The sequence below is a fragment of the Bombina bombina genome, chromosome 2 (genome assembly GCF_027579735.1).
Source record: "Bombina bombina isolate aBomBom1 chromosome 2, aBomBom1.pri, whole genome shotgun sequence".
Classification (NCBI taxonomy): Eukaryota; Metazoa; Chordata; class Amphibia; order Anura; family Bombinatoridae; genus Bombina; species Bombina bombina.
Genome location: NC_069500.1, coordinates 202,791,896 through 202,815,220, shown reverse-complemented (window position 1 = coordinate 202,815,220; position 23,325 = coordinate 202,791,896). Strand labels below are relative to the sequence as shown.

The 23,325-nt window shown below is 44.1% G+C and overlaps 1 protein-coding gene across 1 annotated transcript in view; it reads left to right on the top strand.

Moving 5' to 3' along the window:
* BDP1 (B double prime 1, subunit of RNA polymerase III transcription initiation factor IIIB) overlaps nt 1-23,325 on the top strand; it is a 437,422-nt gene that overhangs the window by 202,218 nt on the left and 211,879 nt on the right. Inside the window, exons 23-24 of the mRNA XM_053701442.1 lie at nt 14,156-14,367; nt 15,035-15,203. Of these exons, the coding sequence (XP_053557417.1) occupies nt 14,156-14,367; nt 15,035-15,203 (381 nt within the window). The remainder of the gene's footprint in view (nt 1-14,155; nt 14,368-15,034; nt 15,204-23,325) is intronic.

Sequence of the window (23,325 nt, the reverse complement as noted above, 5' to 3'; positions counted from 1 at the left end):
TGGGGCGCGGTCTGGGGATCCCTGAAAGCTCAGGGTCTTTGGTCTCGGGAAGAATCTCTTCTACCGATAAATATTCTGGAACTGAGAGCGATATTCAATGCTCTCCAGGCCTGGCCCCAGCTTGCGAGGACCAGGTTCATACGGTTTCAATCAGACAACATGACGACTGTTGCGTACATCAACCATCAGGGGGGAACAAGGAGTTCCCTAGCGATGGAAGAAGTAACCAAAATTATTCTTTGGGCGGAGTCTCACTCCTGCCACCTGTCTGCTATCCACATCCCAGGAGTGGAAAATTGGGAAGCGGATTTTCTGAGTCGGCAGACATTGCATCCGGGGGAGTGGGAACTCCATCCGGAAATCTTTGCCCAAGTCACTCACCTGTGGGGCATTCCAGACATGGATCTGATGGCCTCTCGTCAGAACTTCAAAGTTCCTTGCTACGGGGCCAGATCCAGGGATCCCAAGGCGGCTCTAGTGGATGCACTAGTAGCACCTTGGACCTTCAAACTAGCTTATGTGTTCCCGCCATTTCCTCTCATCCCCAGGCTGATAGCCAGGATCAAGCAGGAGAGGGCGTCGGTGATCTTGATAGCTCCTGCGTGGCCACGCAGGACTTGGTATGCAGATCTGGTGAATATGTCATCGGCTCCACCTTGGAAGCTACCTTTGAGACGAGACCTTCTTGTTCAGGGTCCGTTCGAACATCCGAATCTGGTTTCACTCCAGCTGACTGCTTGGAGATTGAACGCTTGATTTTATCGAAGCGAGGATTCTCAGATTCTGTTATCGATACTCTTGTTCAGGCCAGAAAGCCTGTGACTAGAAAGATTTACCACAAAATTTGGAAAAAATATATCGGTTGGTGTGAATCTAAAGGATTCCCTTGGGACAAGGTTAAGATTCCTAGGATTCTATCCTTCCTTCAAGAAGGATTGGAAAAAGGATTATCTGCAAGTTCCCTGAAGGGACAGATTTCTGCCTTGTCGGTATTACTTCACAAAAAGCTGGCAGCTGTGCCAGATGTTCAAGCCTTTGTTCAGGCTCTGGTTAGAATCAAGCCTGTTTACAAACCTTTGACTCCTCCTTGGAGTCTCAATTTAGTTCTTTCAGTTCTTCAGGGGGTTCCATTTGAACCCTTACATTCCGTTGATATTAAGTTATTATCTTGGAAAGTTTTGTTTTTAGTTGCGATTTCTTCTGCTAGAAGAGTCTCAGAATTATCTGCTCTGCAGTGTTCTCCTCCTTATCTGGTGTTCCATGCAGATAAGGTGGTTTTACGTACTAAACCTGGTTTTCTTCCAAAAGTTGTTTCTAACAAAAACATTAACCAGGAGATTATCGTACCTTCTCTGTGTCCAAAACCAGTTTCAAAGAAGGAACGTTTGTTGCACAATTTGGATGTTGTTCGCGCTCTAAAATTCTATTTAGATGCTACAAAGGATTTTAGACAAACATCTTCCTTGTTTGTTGTTTATTCAGGTAAAAGGAGAGGTCAAAAAGCAACTTCTACCTCTCTCTCTTTTTGGATTAAAAGCATCATCAGATTGGCTTACGAGACTGCCGGACGGCAGCCTCCCGAAAGAATCACAGCTCATTCCACTAGGGCTGTGGCTTCCACATGGGCCTTCAAGAACGAGGCTTCTGTTGATCAGATATGTAGGGCAGCGACTTGGTCTTCACTGCACACTTTTACCAAATTTTACAAGTTTGATACTTTTGCTTCTTCTGAGGCTATTTTTGGGAGAAAGGTTTTGCAAGCCGTGGTGCCTTCCATTTAGGTGACCTGATTTGCTCCCTCCCTTCATCCGTGTCCTAAAGCTTTGGTATTGGTTCCCACAAGTAAGGATGACGCCGTGGACCGGACACACCTATGTTGGAGAAAACAGAATTTATGTTTACCTGATAAATTTCTTTCTCCAACGGTGTGTCCGGTCCACGGCCCGCCCTGGTTTTTTTAATCAGGTCTGATATTTTATTTTCTTTAACTACAGTCACCACGGTACCATATGGTTTCTCCTATGCAAATATTCCTCCTTAACGTCGGTCGAATGACTGGGGTAGGCGGAGCCTAGGAGGGATCATGTGACCAGCTTTGCTGGGCTCTTTGCCATTTCCTGTTGGGGAAGAGAATATCCCACAAGTAAGGATGACGCCGTGGACCGGACACACCGTTGGAGAAAGAAATTTATCAGGTAAACATAAATTCTGTTTTCAGATAGACGATATACTCTCAATTTACTATTACCTCTACTGATAACTGTTTTAGTACTGGTTTGGCTATCTGCTATATGTGGATGGGTGTCTTTTGGTAAGTATGTTTTTTTATTACTTAAGACACCTCAGCTATGGTTTGGCACTTTATGCATTTATATAAAGTTCTAAATATATGTATTGTACTTATATTTGCCATGAGTCAGGTTCATGTATTTCCTTCTGCAGACTGTCAGTTTCATATTTGGGGAATATAAACATATTTTTAAAGAAATGTATTTCTTACCTGGGATTTAGTCTTTTTTTCAATTGACTTCTTGCAAATTGCTGGTGGTATTAGGCCTGCCGGTGCGTCAAATGCTAAACTTTATTGCGTCATTCTTGGCGCGAAAATATTTTTGGCGCGGAAAAATACGTCTGACGCAACTTCGTCATTTCCGGCGTCCTACTTGACGCCGAGACCTTTCACATGGTTGCGTCATTAGTGACGCGAGTGTGTCATTTCCGGTTATTTTTGGCGCCAGAAAAGTTTGTTATGCGTCATACTTGGCGCCAAACTTTTTCATTATTTCAATACCCCATTGATGTTTGCCTCTTGCCTTTTTCTCCAACATAGGTGTGTCCGGTCCACGGCGTCATCCTTACTTGTGGGATATTCTCTTCCCCAACAGGAAATGGCAAAGAGCCCAGCAAAGCTGGTCACATGATCCCTCCTAGGCTCCGCCTACCCCAGTCATTCTCTTTGCCGTTGTACAGGCAACATCTCCACGGAGATGGCTTAGAGTTTTTTAGTGTTTAACTGTAGTTTTTATTATTCAATCAAGAGTTTGTTATTTTGAAATAGTGCTGGCATGTACTATTTACTCAGAAACAGAAAAGAGATGAAGATTTCTGTTTGTATGAGGAAAATGATTTTAGCAACCGTCACTAAAATCCATGGCTGTTCCACACAGGACTGTTGAGAGCAATTAACTTCAGTTGGGGGAACAGTGAGCAGTCTCTTGCTGCTTGAGGTATGACACATTCTAACAAGACGATGTAATGCTGGAAGCTGTCATTTTCCCTATGGGATCCGGTAAGCCATGTTTATTACGATCGTAAATAAGGGCTTCACAAGGGCTTATTAAGACTGTAGACTTTTTCTGGGCTAAATCGATTCATTATTAACACATATTTAGCCTTGAGGAATCATTTTATCTGGGTATTTTGATATAATAATATCGGCAGGCACTGTTTTAGACACCTTATTCTTAGGGGCTTTCCCAAAGCATAGGCAGAGCCTCATTTTCGCGCCGGTGTGGCGCACTTGTTTTTGAGAGGCATGGCATGCAGTCGCATGTGAGAGGAGCTCTGATACTTAGAAAAGGCTTTCTGAAGGCGTCATTTGGTATCGTATTCCCCTTTGGGCTTGGTTGGGTCTCAGCAAAGCAGATACCAGGGACTGTAAAGGGGTTAAAGTTCAAAACGGCTCCGGTTCCCTTATTTTAAGGGTTAAAGCTTCCAAATTTGGTGTGCAATACTTTTAAGGCTTTAAGACACTGTGGTGAAAATTTGGTGAATTTTGAACAATTCCTTCATGTTTTTTCGCAATTGCAGTAATAAAGTGTGTTCAGTTTAAAATTTAAAGTGACAGTAACGGTTTTATTTTAAAACGTTTTTTGTACTTTGTTATCAAGTTTATGCCTGTTTAACATGTCTGAACTACCAGATAGACTGTGTTCTGAATGTGGGGAAGCCAGAATTCCTATTCATTTAAATAAATGTGATTTATGTGACAATGACAATGATGCCCAAGATGATTCCTCAAGTGAGGGGAGTAAGCATGGTACTGCATCATTCCCTCCTTCGTCTACACGAGTCTTGCCCACTCAGGAGGCCCCTAGTACATCTAGCGTGCCAATACTCCTTACTATGCAACAATTAACGGCTGTAATGGATAATTCTGTCAAAAACATTTTAGCCAAAATGAACACTTATCAGCGTAAGCGCGATTGCTCTGTTTTAGATACTGAAGAGCATGACGACGCTGATAATAATATTTCTGAAGGGCCCCTAACCCAGTCTGATGGGGCCAGGGAGGTTTTGTCTGAGGGAGAAATTACTGATTCAGGGAACATTTCTCAACAAGCTGAACCTGATGTGATTGCATTTAAATTTAAGTTGGAACATCTCCGCATTCTGCTTAAGGAGGTATTATCCACTCTGGATGATTGTGACAAGTTGGTCATCCCAGAGAAACTATGTAAAATGGACAAGTTCCTAGAGGTGCCGGGGCTCCCAGAAGCTTTTCCTATACCCAAGCGGGTGGCGGACATTGTTAATAAAGAATGGGAAAGGCCCGGTATTCCTTACGTCCCTCCCCCCATATTTAAAAAATTGTTTCCTATGGTCGACCCCAGAAAGGACTTATGGCAGACAGTCCCCAAGGTCGAGGGAGCGGTTTCCACTTTAAACAAACGCACCACTATACCCATAGAGGATAGTTGTGCTTTCAAAGATCCTATGGATAAAAAATTAGAAGGTTTGCTTAAGAAAATGTTTGTTCAGCAGGGTTACCTTCTACAACCAATTTCATGCATTGTCCCTGTCACTACAGCCGCATGTTTCTGGTTCGATGAGCTGATAAAGGCGGTCGATAGTGATTCTCCTCCTTATGAGGAGATTATGGACAGAATCAATGCTCTCAAATTGGCTAATTCTTTCACCCTAGACGCCACTTTGCAATTGGCTAGGTTAGCGGCTAAGAATTCAGGGTTTGCTATTGTGGCGCGCAGAGCGCTTTGGTTGAAATCTTGGTCGGCTGATGCGTCTTCCAAGAACAAGCTACTTAACATTCCTTTCAAGGGGAAAACGCTGTTTGGCCCTGACTTGAAAGAGATTATCTCTGATATCACTGGGGGTAAGGGCCACGCCCTTCCTCAGGATCGGCCTTTCAAGGCAAAAAATAAACCTAATTTTCGTCCCTTTCGTAGAAACGGACCAACCCAAAGTGCTACGTCCTCTAAGCAAGAGGGTAATACTTCTCAAGCCAAGCCAGCTTGGAGACCAATGCAAGGCTGGAACAAGGGAAAGCAGGCCAAGAAACCTGCCACTGCTACCAAGACAGCATGAAATGTTGGCCCCCGATCCGGGACCGGATCTGGTGGGGGGCAGACTCTCTCTCTTCGCTCAGGCTTGGGCAAGAGATGTTCTGGATCCTTGGGCGCTAGAAATAGTCTCCCAAGGTTATCTTCTGGAATTCAAGGGACTTCCCCCAAGGGGGAGGTTCCACAGGTCTCAGTTGTCTTCAGACCACATAAAAAGACAGGCATTCTTACATTGTGTAGAAGACCTGTTAAAAATGGGAGTGATTCATCCTGTTCCATTAAGAGAACAAGGGATGGGGTTCTACTCCAATCTGTTCATAGTTCCCAAAAAAGAGGGAACGTTCAGACCAATCTTAGATCTCAAGATCTTAAACAAGTTTCTCAAGGTTCCATCGTTCAAGATGGAAACCATTCGAACTATTCTTCCTTCCATCCAGGAAGGTCAATTCATGACCACGGTGGATTTAAAGGATGCGTATCTACATATTCCTATCCACAAGGAACATCATCGGTTCCTAAGGTTTGCATTCCTGGACAAACATTACCAGTTCGTGGCGCTTCCTTTCGGATTAGCCACTGCTCCAAGGGTTTTCACAAAGGTACTAGGGTCCCTTCTAGCTGTGCTAAGACCAAGGGGCATTGCTGTAGTACCTTACTTGGACGACATTCTGATTCAAGCGTCGTCCCTTCCTCAAGCAAAGGCTCACACGGACATTGTCCTGGCCTTTCTCAGATCTCACGGATGGAAAGTGAACGTGGAAAAGAGTTCTCTATCTCCGTCAACAAGGGTTCCCTTCTTGGGAACAATAATAGACTCCTTAGAAATGAGGATTTTCCTGACAGTGGCCAGAAAAACAAAACTTCTAGACTCTTGTCGGATACTTCATTCCGTTCCTCTTCCTTCCATAGCTCAGTGCATGGAAGTGATCGGGTTGATGGTAGCGGCAATGGACATAGTTCCTTTTGCGCGCATTCATCTAAGACCATTACAACTGTGCATGCTCAGTCAGTGGAATGGGGACTATACAGACTTGTCTCCGAAGATACAAGTAAATCAGAGGACCAGAGACTCACTCCGTTGGTGGCTGTCCCTGGACAACCTGTCACAAGGGATGACATTCCGCAGACCAGAGTGGGTCATTGTCACGACCGACGCCAGTCTGATGGGCTGGGGCGCGATCTGGGGATCCCTGAAAGCTCAGGGTCTTTGGTCTCGGGAAGAATCTCTTCTACCGATAAATATTCTGGAACTGAGAGCGATATTCAATGCTCTCAAGGCTTGGCCTCAGCTAGCGAGGGCCAAGTTCATACGGTTTCAATCAGACAACATGACAACTGTTGCGTACATCAACCATCAGGGGGGAACAAGGAGTTCCCTAGCGATGGAAGAAGTGACCAAAATCATTCTATGGGCGGAGTCTCACTCCTGCCACCTGTCTGCTATCCACATCCCAGGAGTGGAAAATTGGGAAGCGGATTTTCTGAGTCGTCAGACATTGCATCCGGGGGAGGGTGAACTCCATCCGGAAATCTTTGCCCAAGTCACTCTGCTGTGGGGCATTCCAGACATGGATCTGATGGCCTCTCGTCAGAACTTCAAGGTTCCTTGCTACGGGTCCAGATCCAGGGATCCCAAGGCGGCTCTAGTGGATGCACTAGTAGCACCTTGGACCTTCAAACTAGCTTATGTGTTCCCGCCGTTTCCTCTCATCCCCAGGCTGGTAGCCAGGATCAATCAGGAGAGGGCGTCGGTGATCTTGATAGCTCCTGCGTGGCCACGCAGGACTTGGTATGCAGATCTGGTGAATATGTCATCGGCTCCACCTTGGAAGCTACCTTTGAGACGAGACCTTCTTGTTCAGGGTCCGTTCGAACATCCGAATCTGGTTTCACTCCAGCTGACTGCTTGGAGATTGAACGCTTGATCTTATCGAAGCGAGGGTTCTCAGATTCTGTTATCGATACTCTTGTTCAGGCCAGAAAGCCTGTAACTAGAAAGATTTACCACAAAATTTGGAAAAAATATATCTGTTGGTGTGAATCTAAAGGATTCCCTTGGGACAAGGTTAAGATTCCTAGGATTCTATCCTTCCTTCAAGAAGGATTGGAAAAAGGATTATCTGCAAGTTCCCTGAAGGGACAGATTTCTGCCTTGTCTGTGTTACTTCACAAAAAGCTGGCAGCTGTGCCAGATGTTCAAGCCTTTGTTCAGGCTCTGGTTAGAATTAAGCCTGTTTACAAACCTTTGACTCCTCCTTGGAGTCTCAATTTGGTTCTTTCAGTTCTTCAGGGGGTTCCGTTTGAACCCTTACATTCCGTTGATATTAAGTTATTATCTTGGAAAGTTTTGTTTTTAGTTGCATCTGCTAGAAGAGTTTCAGAATTATCTGCTCTGCAGTGTTCTCCTCCTTATCTGGTGTTCCATGCAGATAAGGTGGTTTTACGTACTAAACCTGGTTTTCTTCCAAAAGTTGTTTCTAACAAAAACATTAACCAGGAGATTATCGTACCTTCTCTGTGTCCGAAACCAGTTTCAAAGAAGGAACGATTGTTGCACAATTTGGATGTTGTTCGCGCTCTAAAATTCTATTTAGATGCTACAAAGGATTTTAGACAAACATCTTCCTTGTTTGTTGTTTATTCCGGTAAAAGGAGAGGTCAAAAAGCAACTTCTACCTCTCTTTCTTTTTGGATTAAAAGCATCATCAGATTGGCTTACGAGACTGCCGGACGGCAGCCTCCCGAAAGAATCACAGCTCATTCCACTAGGGCTGTGGCTTCCACATGGGCCTTCAAGAACGAGGCTTCTGTTGATCAGATATGTAGGGCAGCGACTTGGTCTTCACTGCACACTTTTACCAAATTTTACAAGTTTGATACTTTTGCTTCTTCTGAGGCTATTTTTGGGAGAAAGGTTTTGCAAGCCGTGGTGCCTTCCATTTAGGTGACCTGATTTGCTCCCTCCCTTCATCCGTGTCCTAAAGCTTTGGTATTGGTTCCCACAAGTAAGGATGACGCCGTGGACCGGACACACCTATGTTGGAGAAAACAGAATTTATGTTTACCTGATAAATTACTTTCTCCAACGGTGTGTCCGGTCCACGGCCCGCCCTGGTTTTTTTTTTTAATCAGGTCTGATAATTTATTTTCTTAACTACAGTCACCACGGTACCATATGGTTTCTCCTATGCAAATATTCCTCCTTAACGTCGGTCGAATGACTGGGGTAGGCGGAGCCTAGGAGGGATCATGTGACCAGCTTTGCTGGGCTCTTTGCCATTTCCTGTTGGGGAAGAGAATATCCCACAAGTAAGGATGACGCCGTGGACCGGACACACCGTTGGAGAAAGTAATTTATCAGGTAAACATAAATTCTGTTTTTCTCTATCAGAGGGCTATGCTATTTGCATTTTTTCCCATTCCTGAAACTGTCATATAAGGAAATAGATAATTTTGCTTTATATGTTGTTTTTTCTCTTACATTTTGCAAGATGTCTCAATCTGATCCTGCCTCAGAAGTTTCTGCTGGAACATTGCTGCCTGACATCGGTTCTACCAAAGCTAAGTGCATTTGTTGTAAAATTGTAGAAATTATTTCGCCGAATGCCATTTGTAATAGTTGTCATGATAAACTTTTACATGCAGATAGTGTATCCATCAGTAATAGTACATTGCCAGTTGCAGTTCCTTCAACTTCTAATGTGCATGATATACCTGTAAATTTTAAAGAATTTGTTTCTGATTCTATCCTGAAGGCTTTGTCTGCATTTCCACCTTCTAATAATCGTAAAAGGTCTTTTAAAACTTCTCATTTAGTTGATGAAATTTCAAATGACCAAGAACATAATCATTTATCCTCTTCTGATGAGGATCTATCTGATACAGAAGATCCTTCCTCAGACATTGACACTGACAAATCTACTTATTTATTTAAAATAGAATATATGCGTTCTTTATTTAAAGAAGTGTTAATTACTTTGGATTTTGAGGTAACCAGTCCTATTGACGTTCAGTCTAATAAACGTTTAAATGCTGTTTTTAAACATCCTGTGGTTTCGCCATGGGTTTTTCCTATTCTTGAGGCTATTTCTGATATGATTTCTAAGGAATGGAATAAGCCAGGTACTTCTTTTATTCCTTCTTCAAGGTTTAAAAAATTGTATCCTTTACCAGCAAAATCTATAGAGTTTTGGGAACAAATCCCCAAAGTTGATGGGGCTATTTCTACTCTTGCTAAACGTACCACTATTCCTATGGAAGATAGTACTTCCTTTAAGGATCCTTTAGATAGGAAGCTTGAATCTTATCTAAGGAAGGCCTATTTATATTCAGGTCATCTTCTCAGACCTGCAATTTCTTTGGCTGATGTTGCGGCTGCATCAACTTTCTGGTTGGAGAATTTAGCGCAACAGGAATTAGATTCTGACTTATCTAGCATTATTCGCTTACTGCAATATGCTAATCATTTTATTTGTGATGCCATTTTTGATGATATCAAAATTGATGTTAGATCCATGTCTTTAGCTATATTAGCTAGAAGAGCTTTGTGGCTTAAATCTTGGAATGCTGATATGACATCTAAATCTAGATTACTATCTCTTTCTTTCCAAGGTAATAATTTATTTGGTTCTCAGTTGGATTCTATTATTTCAACTGTCACTGGGGGAAAGGGAGTTTTTCTGCCTCAGGATAAAAAACCTAAGGGTAAATCTAAGGCTTCTAACCGTTTTCGTTCCTTTCGTCAGAATAAGGAACAAAAACTCAATCCTCCCCCCAAGGAATCTGCTTCCAATTGGAAGCCTTCCTCAAATTGGAATAAATCCAAGCCATTTAGGAAACCAAAATCAGCCCCTAAATCCGCATGAAGGTGCGGCCCTCATTCCAGCTCAGCTGGTAGAGGGCAGATTAAGTTTTTTTTCAAGGAGATTTGGATAAAATCTGTCCAAAATCAATGGATTCAGAGCATTGTCTCTCAAGGGTATCGAATAAGATTCAGAGTAAGACCTCCTGTGAGAAGATTTGTTCTCTCGCGTATCCCAGCAAATCCAGTAAAAGCTCAGGCTTTCCTGAAGTGTGTTTCAGACCTGGAGTCTTCAGGGGTAATCATGCCAGTTCCTCTTCAGGAACAAGGTTTGGGGTTTTATTCAAATCTATTAATTGTCCCAAAGACGGAAAATTTATTCAGACCAGTTCTGGATCTGAAAATTTTGAATCGTTATGTAAGAGTACCAACTATCAAGATGGTGACTATAAGGACTATTCTGCCTTTTGTTCAGCAAGGACATTATATGTCCACAATAGACTTGCAGGCTGCATAACATCATATTCCGATTCATCCAGAACATTACCAGTTTCTGAGATTCTCTTTTCTAAACAAGCATTACCAATTTGTTGCTCTTCCATTTGTCCTAGCAACAGCTCCAAGAATCTTTTCAAAGGTTCTCGGTGCCCTACTCTCTGTAATCAGAGAACAGGGTATTGCGGTGTTTCCTTATTTGGACGATATCTTGGTATTAGCTCAGTCTTTACACACTGCAGAATCTCAAAAAAATCAACTAGTGTTGTTTCTTCGGAAACATGGTTGGAGGATCACTTTACCAAAAAGTTTCTTGATTCCTCAGACAAAGGTCACCTTTTTAGGCTTCCAGATAGATTCAGTGTCCATGACTCTGTCTCTAACAGACAAGAGACGTTTTAAATTGGTTGCAGCCTGCCGGCACCTTCAGTCTCAGTCATTCCCTTCAGTGGCTATGTGCATGGAAGTTTTAGGTCTCATGACTGCAGCATCGGACGCAATCCCCTTTGCTCGTTTTCACATGAGACCTCTACAGCTTTGTATGCTGAATCAGTGGTGCAGGGATTATACAAATATATCACAATTAATATCCTTAAATCCCAATGTACGACACTCTCTGACATGGTGGATAGATCACCATCGTTTAGTTCAAGGGGCTTCTTTTGTTCGGCCAACCTTGACTGTGATCACAACAGATGCAAGTCTTTCAGGTTGGGGAGCTGTTTGGGGATCTCTGACAGCACAAGGGGTTTGGAAATCTCAAGAGGTGAGATTACCAATAAATATTTTAGAACTCCGTGCAATTCTCAGAGCTCTTCAGTTTTGGCCTCTATTAAAGAGAGAACCGTTCATTTGTTTTCAGACAGACAATATCACAACAGTGGCATATGTCAATCATCAGGGTGGGACTCACAGTCCCCAAGCTATGAAAGAAGTATCTCGGATACTTGTTTGGGCAGAATCCAGCTCCTGTCGAATCTCTGCGGTGCATATCCCAGGTGTAGACAATTAGGAGGCGGATTATCTCAGTCGCCAGACTTTACATCCAGGGGACTGGTCTCTCCATCCAGATGTGTTTTCTCAGATTGTTCAGATGTGGGGTTTTCCAGAGATAGATCTCATGGCCTCTCATCTAAACAAGAAACTTCCCAGATACCTGTCCAGGTCCAGGGATGTTCAGGCGGAAGCAGTGGATGCGCTGACACTTCCTTGGTGTTATCATCCTGCTTACATTTTCCCGCCTCTAGTTCTCCTTCCAAGAGTGATCTCCAAAATCATCATGGAACAATCATTTGTGTTGCTAGTGGCTCCAGCATGGCCACACAGGTTTTGGTATGCGGATCTGGTTCGGATGTCCAGTTGCCCGCCTTGGCCACTTCTGTTACGGCCAGACCTACTATCTCAAGGTCCGTTTTTCCATCAGGATCTCAAATCATTAAATTTGAAGGTATGGAAATTGAACGCTTAGTACTAAGTCATAGAGGTTTCTCTGACTCAATGATTAATACTATGTTACAAGCTCGTAAATCTGTCTCTAGAAAGATTTATTATCGAGTTTGGAAGACTTCTTCTCATAAATTCTCCTGGCATTCTTTTAGAATTCCTAGAATTTTACAGTTTCTTCAGGATGGTTTGGATAAGGGTTTGTCTGCAAGTTCCTTGAAAGGACAAATCTCTGCTCTTTCTGTTTTATTTCACAGAAAGATTGCTATACTTCCTGATATACACTGTTTTGTACAGGCTTTAGTTCATATTAAGCCTGTTATTAAATCAATTTCTCCTCCTTGGAGTCTTAATTTGGTTTTGAAGGCTTTACAGGCTCCTCCATTTGAACCTATGCATTCTTTGGACATTAAACTACTTTCTTGGAAAGTATTGTTCCTTTTGGCCATCTCTTCTGCTAGAAGAGTTTCTGAGTTATCTGCTTTTTCTTGTGAGTCTCCTTTTCTGATTTTTCATCGGGATAAGGCAGTTTTGTGGACTTCTTTTCAATTTTTACCTAAGGTTGTGAATTCTAACAACATTAGTAGAGAAATTGTTGTCCCTTGTGTCCTAATCCTAAGAATTCTTTGGAAAGATCCTTACATTCTTTGGCTGTGGTAAGAGCTTTGAAATATTATGTGGAAGCTACTAAAGATTTCAGGAAGACTTCCAGTCTATTTGTTTTATTTTCTGGTCCTAGGAAAGGTCAGAAGGCTTCTGCTATTTCCTTGGCTTCTTGGTTGAAACTTTTGATTCATCAAGCTTATTTGGAGTCGGGTCAGGCCCCGTCTCAGAGAATTACAGCTCATTCTACTAGATCAGTCTCCACTTCATGGGCTTTTAAGAATGAAGCTTCAGTTGATCAGATTTGCAAAGCGGCAACTTGGTCCTCTTTGCATACATTTACTAAATTCTACCGTTTTGATGTATTTGCTTCTTCGGAAGCAGTTTTTGGTAGAAAAGTTCTTCAGGCAGCTGTTTCAGTTTGATTCTTCTGCTTTTGATTTAAGTTTTTTTCTTTCAAAAATGAAAATAAACTTATTTTTTTGTGTTGTGGATTAATTTTTTTCAGCGGAATATGGCTGTTTTTATTTTATTCCCTCCCTCTCTAGTGACTCTTGAGTGGAGTTCCACATCTTGGGTATTTCTATCCCATACGTCACTAGCTTATGGACTCTTGCCAATTACATGAAAGAAAACATAATTTATGTAAGAACTTACCTGATAAATTCATTTCTTTCATATTGGCAAGATTCCATGAGGCCCACCCCTTTTTATGGTGGTTATGATATTTTGTATAAAGCACAATTATTTCCAAATTTCCTTTGTTGATGCTTTCTACTCCTTTCTTTATCACCCCACTGTTTGGCTATTCGTTAAACTGAATTGAGGGTGTGGTGAGGGGTGTATTTATAGGCATTTTGAGGTTTGGGAAACTTTGCCCCTCCTGGTAGGATTGTATATCCCATATGTCACTAGCTCATGGACTCTTGCCAATATGAAAGAAATTAATTTATCAGGTAAGTTCTTACATAAATTATGTTTTTTGTTTGAAAAGATGGATAATCCCTTTATTACCCATTCCCTAGTTTTGCATAACCAACACTGTTATATAAATACAACTTTTACCTCTATGATTACCTTGTATCTAAGCCTCTGCAGACTGCCCCGTATCTCAATTCTTTTGACAGACTTGCATTTTAGCCAATTAGTGCTGACTCATAAATAACTCCACGGGTGTGAGTACAATGTTATCTATATGCACACATGAACTAGCCCTGTCTAGCTAGAAATTAGCATATGAGTCTACCTGGTTTAGCTTTCAACAAAGAATACCAAGAGAACAAAGCAAATTTGATGATAGAAGTAAATTGGAAAGTTGTTTAAAATTGTATGCCCTATCTGAATCATTACATTTTTTAGTTGTGCCTAGACTGTCCCTTTAAATGCTTAATATACTTTGTAAATTTTATGTACAGTAATTTCTAAATTGTGATTAAAAATTGTAATCACATTTTGTACATTAAACTCAAAAAAGAGGTTTCATTGTAAGGTTTTTATGTTTTGTTTTTTTTAGACATTAAAGTGTAATGGAAACAATGCATCTCCCATAAATACTGTTAAAGAAAACTCCTTGTCGTCATGTATCTCAATAACATTGAAAGATGTCAAGCAAGGATCCAGTTCTCCTGAGCTTTCTTTACCAAATATAGAGCTGGATAATGATGATGTCTCTGCTTCAAGTTTGGTTGAGCCCCCTGTGGAGAACACTACTCAGACATCTGTTGTGTAAGTTTTTTTGTGTCAGTGATCAACTTTAATGCTTTTACCAATCACATAAAGTAATAGAGCTATGCAGCTGCCCCAAAAGCAAATATATTTAATCTTTAAGCACTCTTGAAATATATTTTTGTGTATTTAGCATTTCTAGATTTCTCAGGTTAACATATTCAAATTGATTTTAAAGAAACAGTTGAATGCAGTAGATCAGGGGTTGACAATTCAGGATTTCCGATTACACTTAGAAAACTTCCTCCGTGCTTCTTCAGTAAGTCTGTAGTGTGGTGCCTACTAAACATACTGCCGGACACAATCATACCTGCACATAGCATGAGCTGGACACAGGTTTCCTAACAGCGCCACCATCTATATCCATAGGGTCTGACTACACCACCTATATACTTTAATGAACAATGTTGTTGGCATTGTTGAGGGAGCTCACATCAGTCAAAAGCATTATTGGGGGGGTATCATGGAACTTGAAGACTACAGTTTTATTTTCAGGTTGCTGTAGATGAGCGAAGGAGCCAGATAGGCCAAACATGCACAGTTTTTGTTTATTTAACAATGCAATTTTTAATGTTTGAATATATGTTAACTAAAATATTTGTTTTATGTGTTGTCAAACCATTTACCTTTTTGTAAGTATTTTTACTATATCAAATTATTTTTACAGCATGGCAGAGGAGAATGATTCTCAAGAAGATAAGAAATCGTCGCTGAAGCCAGCATTGCTGAAGAGGGGTCGATTTCAGAAGCCAAAACCCAACATTGTAAGAGCATCAGTAAAGAGAGATGGGCTGGTACCGAGTGAGGCAACCAAAGAAGTAATGAGTGAGTCTGAGGTAAAAGATTCAAATCTTATGGACAACTCCTCTACCACTTTATATATGTAAAAGGCTTAAAGGGATATGAAACTCAAACATTTTCTTTCTAATGACACGGTGAGTACACGGATCATCATTAATTACTATTGGGAATATCACTCCTGGCTAGCAGCAGGAGGAGGCAAAGAGCCCCACAGCAGAGCTAAGTATCACTTCCCTTCCCACAACTCCCAGTTATTCTCTTTGCTTCTAGTGCAAAGAGGAGGTTAAGATTCTTCTATCAATAATTTTTTTATTTTGAAGTCTGGGCAGGATTGCTCTGACCTTCCATCACAATCTGGGTATAGCTGTACTCCACGTTAGTCTCTTCAGCGGGGCTGTGGTAGCTTTAAAGCAGTTAGGAACTTGTAAAGTATGCTTTGCTGCGTTTTCCTAACATGTTGCTGCCCTGGTATAGAAAGCCTGAGTATGTTTACTCTGTCTTTCTTTTTACTCAGGTTTCTGTGAGGGGTGGCATCTTCTCATACATTGTGAGGAGTCTGACTGCCGGACGGCTAGAATGCAGGTAAATGCCTTTTGTTCTTCTGGGGCTATGTTCATTGAGCCCCAATCTATACCCCCCCCGCTGAAAAGACCACTTTTGGTTCTATATCTAAACAGAGTAATTTCAGTATAGGGGTAAGCTTGCTTGACACTCAATAACAAAGAGAAACCGATAGTTAATACATTGAACAAGTTAACACAAAGGTCTACATTGGGTAAGCAGTTTATGTTAATATGAAGGTTACACCTATATCCTCTCTCATTTACAAACACTGTGTTATTAAGTTACAGTATCCCAACTGGTAAAGAGCTAGGAACAAGCAGCTCATAGCTAAAGTTTCATCTTTCTAAACAGATATGTTATAAGCCTGAATGTTAGGCTTGATAGATAATAAGGGAACATCTTGAAAAACATTTTGTGTAATATAAGACAAGAGCAAGTGTTCCTATACTCAAGGATGCTGTGCACATTCTTTAATTGTGAGTGTGGGCTATGTACATTGAGCCCCAATCCTTACCCCTGCTGAAAAGACCATGTGACGGATACCCCCGGCTAACCCGATTGGGTAGCTCCGCCAAACAGGTCCTGCTTCCTCCCATCCGACTGCAGCTATGTAGCTGGCAAGTGACCACAGCTTGTAGCCACCCCTGATGCCCAACAGCACCAGTACTCAGGGTCCCACCCTGTGGCAGACTCCAGCTACCCCGACTGAGTAGCTCTGCCAGAGGGTCCTTCATTTGCCTGGAACAGGCTGCTATGTAGCCCAGGAAAGTGATTTCTATGTAGCCCAGGAAAGTGATTTCTATGTAGCCCAGGAAAGTGATTTCTATGTAGCCCAGGAAAGTGATTTCTATGTAGCCCAGGAAAGTGATTTCTATGTAGCCCAGGAAAGTGATTTCTATGTAGCCCAGGAAAGTGATTTCTATGTAGCCCAGGAAAGTGATTTCTATGTAGCCCAGGAAAGTGATTTCTATGTAGCCCAGGAAAGTGATTTCTATGTAGCCCAGGAAAGTGATTTCTATGTAGCCCAGGAAAGTGATTTCTATGTAGCCCAGGAAAGTGATTTTAGCTGGAGCTCACCCAAATAACTAGACAGACTAGCCTTCAGGTGAACAAGAACTGACTTTATTGTAAAACATACACTCCTTTTATACACACAGCTCATCTTGATAACACAAAGGACAATCCCACAATTTTCCCACCATTCCCGCACCTCCAGACAGCCCGGCACCTCCATAGGAGCCACAGTCTCACATAATCCCAATACCTAGGGGTGGCGGTTTCGGGTGATTCCAGGGTGTCATTTTAAAGCTCTCGGTCCCCATATGCCACACTCCAAAAATCAGCATGATTCGTTTCTGGGGACTGGAGTTATAATCCGTTGAAGTTATGGGGATAGGGGTGTCCAAAACTCCCAGTTCCCAAAGGAGCTCCGCTCCGGTAATTTCCCCACCTCCTTGTCCTCCCTAGGGGTTACTAAACCCCAAAAGAGCGGAGCTCTGGGGAACATGGTTGCTGGAGCGACGAGGGGTAAAGTTAGCGGGTGTCCTGTGGCCGACCGGAAGTTCCAGGAGCCTGGCCAGCCTGAGAGGGGTTAGGCGGGTGTCAGTTGTGAGGCGGCCGACCGGGAGTTCCAGGAGCCCGGCCAGCCTAGGAGGGTTTTCCTGATCATAAACCAAGTCTTCTCTGAACACAAAAACAAGCCAACACAAAGCAAACAAACAGTCTCCAGAGATGGTGGTTGCTCTGAGGAGCCCAAAACCACTGAGAAACAACAGGGGTGAGGTTGTAGGGGGGTGGGGGGTAGCCTTAGCCGTCTGATATCCGTGACATCTCCCCCCCTCCAGTTCGGCAGACCCGGCTAGACCCTTAACGGGTCGGCCTGGGGCTGTCCGACGGTGACCCTCCACTTCTCGGTTGCTGAGAGAGGTTATCCCATCTCTCCTGAGCTTGGGGCACCCTGGGGGTTCCTGCTGGCGTTTATACCCTGCGCCCTGGGCGCAGGGATAGTCACATAATGCTAAGGCCGGCTCCCAAACAATTGCTGTTCCACAAGTTCCAGTGTCCTTAAGTTCCATTGCCAAACTGTCTCCCTCTGTGACACTCTGTTGAGTACCTGCTGACCTACCCACAAACAAAGCCAGTACCTGTTTCCCGACTGTATACCCACCCCAGACAGTAGGTTGAGGTTGCTCCTTGGTGGGGCAGGCAAGACTCGGGTGCCCAAACTGGTGGCACCAAATGCAGGGGCAGGTATCCAACAAAGCCATTGCCGGTTTCCCGGCTGTTGGTGGAAGTTGCTCCTTGGTGGGGCAGGCAAAATTCGGGTGCCCAAACTTGTGGCACCAACTGCATGAGCGGGTACCCCCCTGGCCTGCCCCCTGTGAGATATACTCCAGGACAAGAAAAGGGTATAGACCCTGCCAAGCTACTGAGGGGAGTGACCGTCTGTCTCTTCTCCCGAGAAGGAGATCTGCTACCTCCACTCCATGGGAAACTGTGCTGCCACTGGGGAGACAGACCGACTGTCTCCTCTCCCAGAAAGGGGTTCTGCTTACGGGGAGGGAGGATGACTACCTCTGCTCCCAGGGGATGGCTCTGCCGCTGGGGAGAGAGACAGACTGTCTCCTGTCCCAGGAAGGGGTTCTGTTTACGGGGAGGGAGGACGACTTCCTCCACTCCCAGGGGATGGCTCTGCCGCTGGGGAGAGAGACCGACTGTCTCCTCTCCCAGGAAGGGGTTCTGCTGCTGGGGAGAGTTATTGACATCCATCTCTCCCTACAAGGGGTTCTCTGTAAGGGGAGGGAGGACGCCTACCTCCTCTCCCTGGTTTCCTGGGGGTGTTACAGGTGCTGGGCAGAGGCCGGCGGCTCTCTGCCCTGTTGCCAGTGCTTCTGCTGGGGTGGCTCCTTTGTCCAGATCTATAAGCTCGTGCCCAGGCTGCTGATCTGTATCTAGCAGCTCGTCGTCGCTTATGCTCTGTGGCCACTCATCTGAGGTCAACCTCCATTATTCCCACAGTGCTGCACCACAGCTCCGTGCAGACTCTGTGGCATGCTGCAGAACTCGGTCTATCAGCCTCTTGTATGCCTTTTCCAGTTCCCATTCTTGGACAATAAGCAATACCATATCGGATACCAGCCAGGGTACCCCCGAGAGATCCAACATCTGCTCTCGGGAGAGGTAAATGTTCGTTGCTCTCAGTTTCGCCCCGCTCCCAAATTCTGGGTCTTCTGTCAACTTTTCTAATAGTAACCCAGGGCCACCAAAGCCCTCTGTGGGGGAGCAATCCTCCAGCCATGGCCGTGCTTGCATAGCGAGCCATCGGAGGTCCCGGTAGCCATCCTCCACCCACATCTCTTCCAGGATCTAGATCCGATAGCCATTCCTCCATGGGCTGCTCTCCCAGAAAAAGCACTCGCAAGTCCCACCGGACCCAGTACCTCTCATCATCTGTGGGGAGGACCTTTCCATCACAATCTTTTTCTTGTTGAAGCCTCTCCCTCCATAGTTGCCGGCGGACAATGCTCCTGCAGCTCAGCTGGTCCAGTGCAGGACCAGGATCGTCCAGCTGAGTCAGTGCTTCCTGTACTCTCCTTAGGTACTCAGCTTCCATAGTTACCAGCTACTGTGGCCCTTCTCTGTCAGCAGGAATCATGTGGAAGAAGCAGATCCCACCGCTGCCAGCCAATGTGACGGATACCCACGGCTACCCCGACTGGGTAGCTCCGCCAAACGGGTCCTGCTTCCTCCCTGCCGACCACAGCCTGTAGCCACCCCTGATGCCCGACAGCACCAGTACTCAGGGTCCCACCCTGTAGCAGACTCCAGCTACCCCGACTGAGTAGCTCTGCCAGAGGGTCCTTCATTTGCCTGGAACAGGCTGCTATGTAGCCCAGGAAAGTGATTTCTATGTAGCCCAGGAAAGTGATTTTTAGCTGGAGCTCACCCAAATAACTAGACAGACTAGCCTTCAGGTGAACAAGAACTGACTTTATTGTAAAACATACACTCCTTTTATACACACAGCTCATCTTGATAACACAAAGGAAAATCCCACAATTTTCCCGCCATTCCCGCCCCTCCAGACAGCCCGGCATCTCCATAGGAGCCACAGTCTCACATAATCCCAATACCTAGGGGTGGCGGTTTCGTGTGATCCCGGTGGAGTGGGTCCCCATATGCCACAGTCCAAAAATCAGCATGATTCGTTTCTGGGGACCGGAGTTACAGTCCGTTGAAGTTATGGGGATAGGGGTGTCCAAAACTCCCAGTTCCCAAAGGAGCTCCCCTCCGGTAATTCCCTCACCTCTTGTCCTCCCTAGGGGCTACTAATCCCCCAAAAGAGCGGAGCTCTGGGGAACATGGTTGCTGGAGCGACGAGGGGTAAAGTTAGCGGGTGTCCTGCTGTCCTGTGGCCGACCAGGAGTTCCAGGAGCCTGGCCAGCCTGAAAGGGGTTAGGCGGGTGTCCATTGTGAGGCGGCCGCCTGGGAGTTGCAGGAGCCCGGCCAGCCTAGGAGGGTTTTCCTGGTCATAAACCAAGTCTTCTCTGAACACAAAAACAAGCCAACACAAAGCAAACAAACAGTCTCCAGAGATGGTGATTGCTCTGAGGAGCCCAAAACCACTGAGAAACAGGGGTGAGGTTGTAGGGGGGTGGGGGGTAGCCTTAGCCATCTGATATCCGTGACAGACCACTTCTGGGTCTTATAACTAAACAGGTTAATTACAGTATAGGGGTAAGCTTGCTTGACGCTCAATAATAGCGAAAAAGCAGATGATTGAAACATTGAACAAGTTAACACAAAGGTCTACATCGGGTGAGCAGTTAAGGTAATATAAAGATTTCTCCTATGTCCTCAATTTTATTTACAAACGCTGTGTTATAAAGTTACTGTGCCCCATCTAGAAAAGAGCTAGGAATAACAAGCTCATAGCTAAAGTATAGTATCCCTAGCCCTAATGTGTTGTGCTAACCTTAGCCACCATGGGATATCCAGAATTTGCTGATAAAGCGAGGACTACCTTTTAAGAGTAAAGGGAGCTTATTTTATATACACAGCATCCATAGTCATAGGGATTGTAGTCATATTGTCCTCCCTTCAGCAGCTTCGGCCACAAGCCGCAAAAGGAAGTCAGATTTTTATTATCATTACTAGATTCTATCCATATGGTGCGGTCACTTCCATTCCAGTCCTTAGCATTTTTAATATATCAGTTCAGTTTCTATAGAATGGAACGATAGGTAATAACTCAGGGACTACATAAAACAATAATCTAAACATAAAACCAAACGCCAGAGGTTTGTTTTAGCCGCCCTTGTTGAGCAGTATATATGACGGAATTTGTGAGGAGCTCAATTATAAGATATTAGCCTCCCGTATCCAATTGCCCATAATAAATGGTGTTGAAAAAAGTTAGTAGAGCTTCTTGGGAATACTTGCCGGACCGTGTCAGTTGGCACAAAGGATCAGTATTCATTTTGCTTTTCTTTGGTTCCATAAAAGCTATGGACCCTGCTGTGCCGTGTTGTTCATCAAGGACTTTAATTTTTTTCCTAGATGCCTCATGGCAGACATCCGTTGAGACACTGTGGTGTACTAAGCTTGGCGACATCGCTTTTGTCTGTCCGGGGTGCCCCCCCCCCCCCCCCAAGCCCCTTTAAAGGCTCCGCTTGCGCCCATATCATGTCTGCCTGAGATATATGCTGTTGTTTTACAGTCGGCACCTTAAGTGGTGTGGTCTCTTGATGATTATTTCCCGGGCAATGTGTTGAGGAAAAGTCAGTTTGCTTGTCGTTGAGAGTGGTAAGATTTAACAGGTGTCCCTTGGTGTGGTGCAGTTCCCGGACTGTATCGTGCTGTTAGATGGTGTGAGACCCTGCTGTAGGTGAACTTTTGTTTCAGTGCTCTCTGCAGGTACAGTGTCTTCCCCGCATGTCTGTCTGGTCTCATCTCAGAACTTGTTTGAAGGGTGTTATTTTCGCATATTTTAAGCATTAGCCAGTCGTATGGAGCTTTTTCCATCAATGCTTTCATAATCTGCTCTAACCTTTCAAATTGTGGACAGTAATTAGATGGTGTTTCCATAGTTTTCACCGCAGCCATTTTATAGCGGGAGCTTTCTCTTATGGAGTAATCAATGTGCAGGGCACAAATGCGGTTTAAAATCTTGTGATTTAAGATATGAGGTATATGAATGTCGGTACGTATGTGCTACTTCGTCCAATGTAGACAGGAACCCTCGATTCCTTGAGGGGGTGGCGCTGCCTATGTGCGAGCCGCTGCTCTAAGCCTTTATCGTCTTATGCTGCGCTCAAACTTCAGAAACAGTGCAATCTCCTTAGGAATATAAAGCTGCTAGCCAGTAGAATCTTATAGATAATAAGAGATATTGATGCGCTGTGAGAATTCTCTTAGAACCAGCGGATTATTGAGATTCAGTAGGAGCTCAGGAAAAATGCGACCATGTTAGGTCACGGTTCGGAAACGCCCCTGCTGTATATATTTCTATATATTGTAAGGTTCCTTAATCATTGTGAGAATGATACAGGGACTGTTAAGAACTAAGGCTTCTGCTTCCCCTTTTTAGCATAATTGGCACCATTTCTATGGGTATACATAGTGTCTTACATTCTGCTGTATATGCAGTGCTTTTTCCTGGTGGGCTCCGTGATTAGTATAGACCACCTGGGTATACCAGGTGCTGAAACATTGAGGAGCTGGACAAGGGTGCCTATGTTTTGTTTTAGGAGCAGTTCTAGTTTACAAAATACCTCTTATAGAGGGATTTAGTCGACAGATTACAGTTTTTTCCGTGCCGAATTTTGGCCACGCCTCCTTTTCTTCCTAATAGAAGAGTCCACAGCCGCATTCATTACTTATGGGAAATAAGAACCTGGCCACCAGGAGGAGGCAAATACCCACCAGCCAAAGGCATAAATACTCCCACTTCCCCCATCCCCCAGTCATTATTTGCCTTTCGTCCCAGGAGGTTGGCAGAGATGTGTCAGAAATTTTCTTTTAAAATTATTTTACTTTATTTCTTTTTCTTATGGAGGGTGCTACCCTTTGACATGGGACGGAGTTTTAAGTAGTCCTGTCAGTCTCTCGTGGAGGGCCTGGGCAAAAGTGAGAGTCCGGAGATGCAGTGGGAGCTTCCCCTGCGACACCATCCCGACTCGTATTCACGGCTCCGTTTCAGCACTTGGCGTTGCCGAACTTTGTTTGCTACATGCAGTCTTTTCTCAAGTCCATGACGGAGGCGATGCTATTATTAGTCACACTTGAAAGGCCGTGTTCCTGTTCCACGGCGTAGATTCCGGTAAGATTGTTTCATTTTATTGTGTTATCTGTAATGTGATTATTATGACAGTTAAGTATGGGCCTCGCTGAGGCACCTTCTGCTCTGCCATGCCATCTCTGTACTTTTCAGTGGAGGGTATCTCTTTGGGAGTACCCTTAGGTTTCGGGACGGGGGCTGCGTCTTGTTCCTGGACCCAAGCTTTTTTGGGGGCTGGTTCCCTCTTTTTCCTTCCTGGAAGTCTTGATGATTGGGGAATTTTATTTCCTTTGTCTTTTTGGGCATTATCAGTC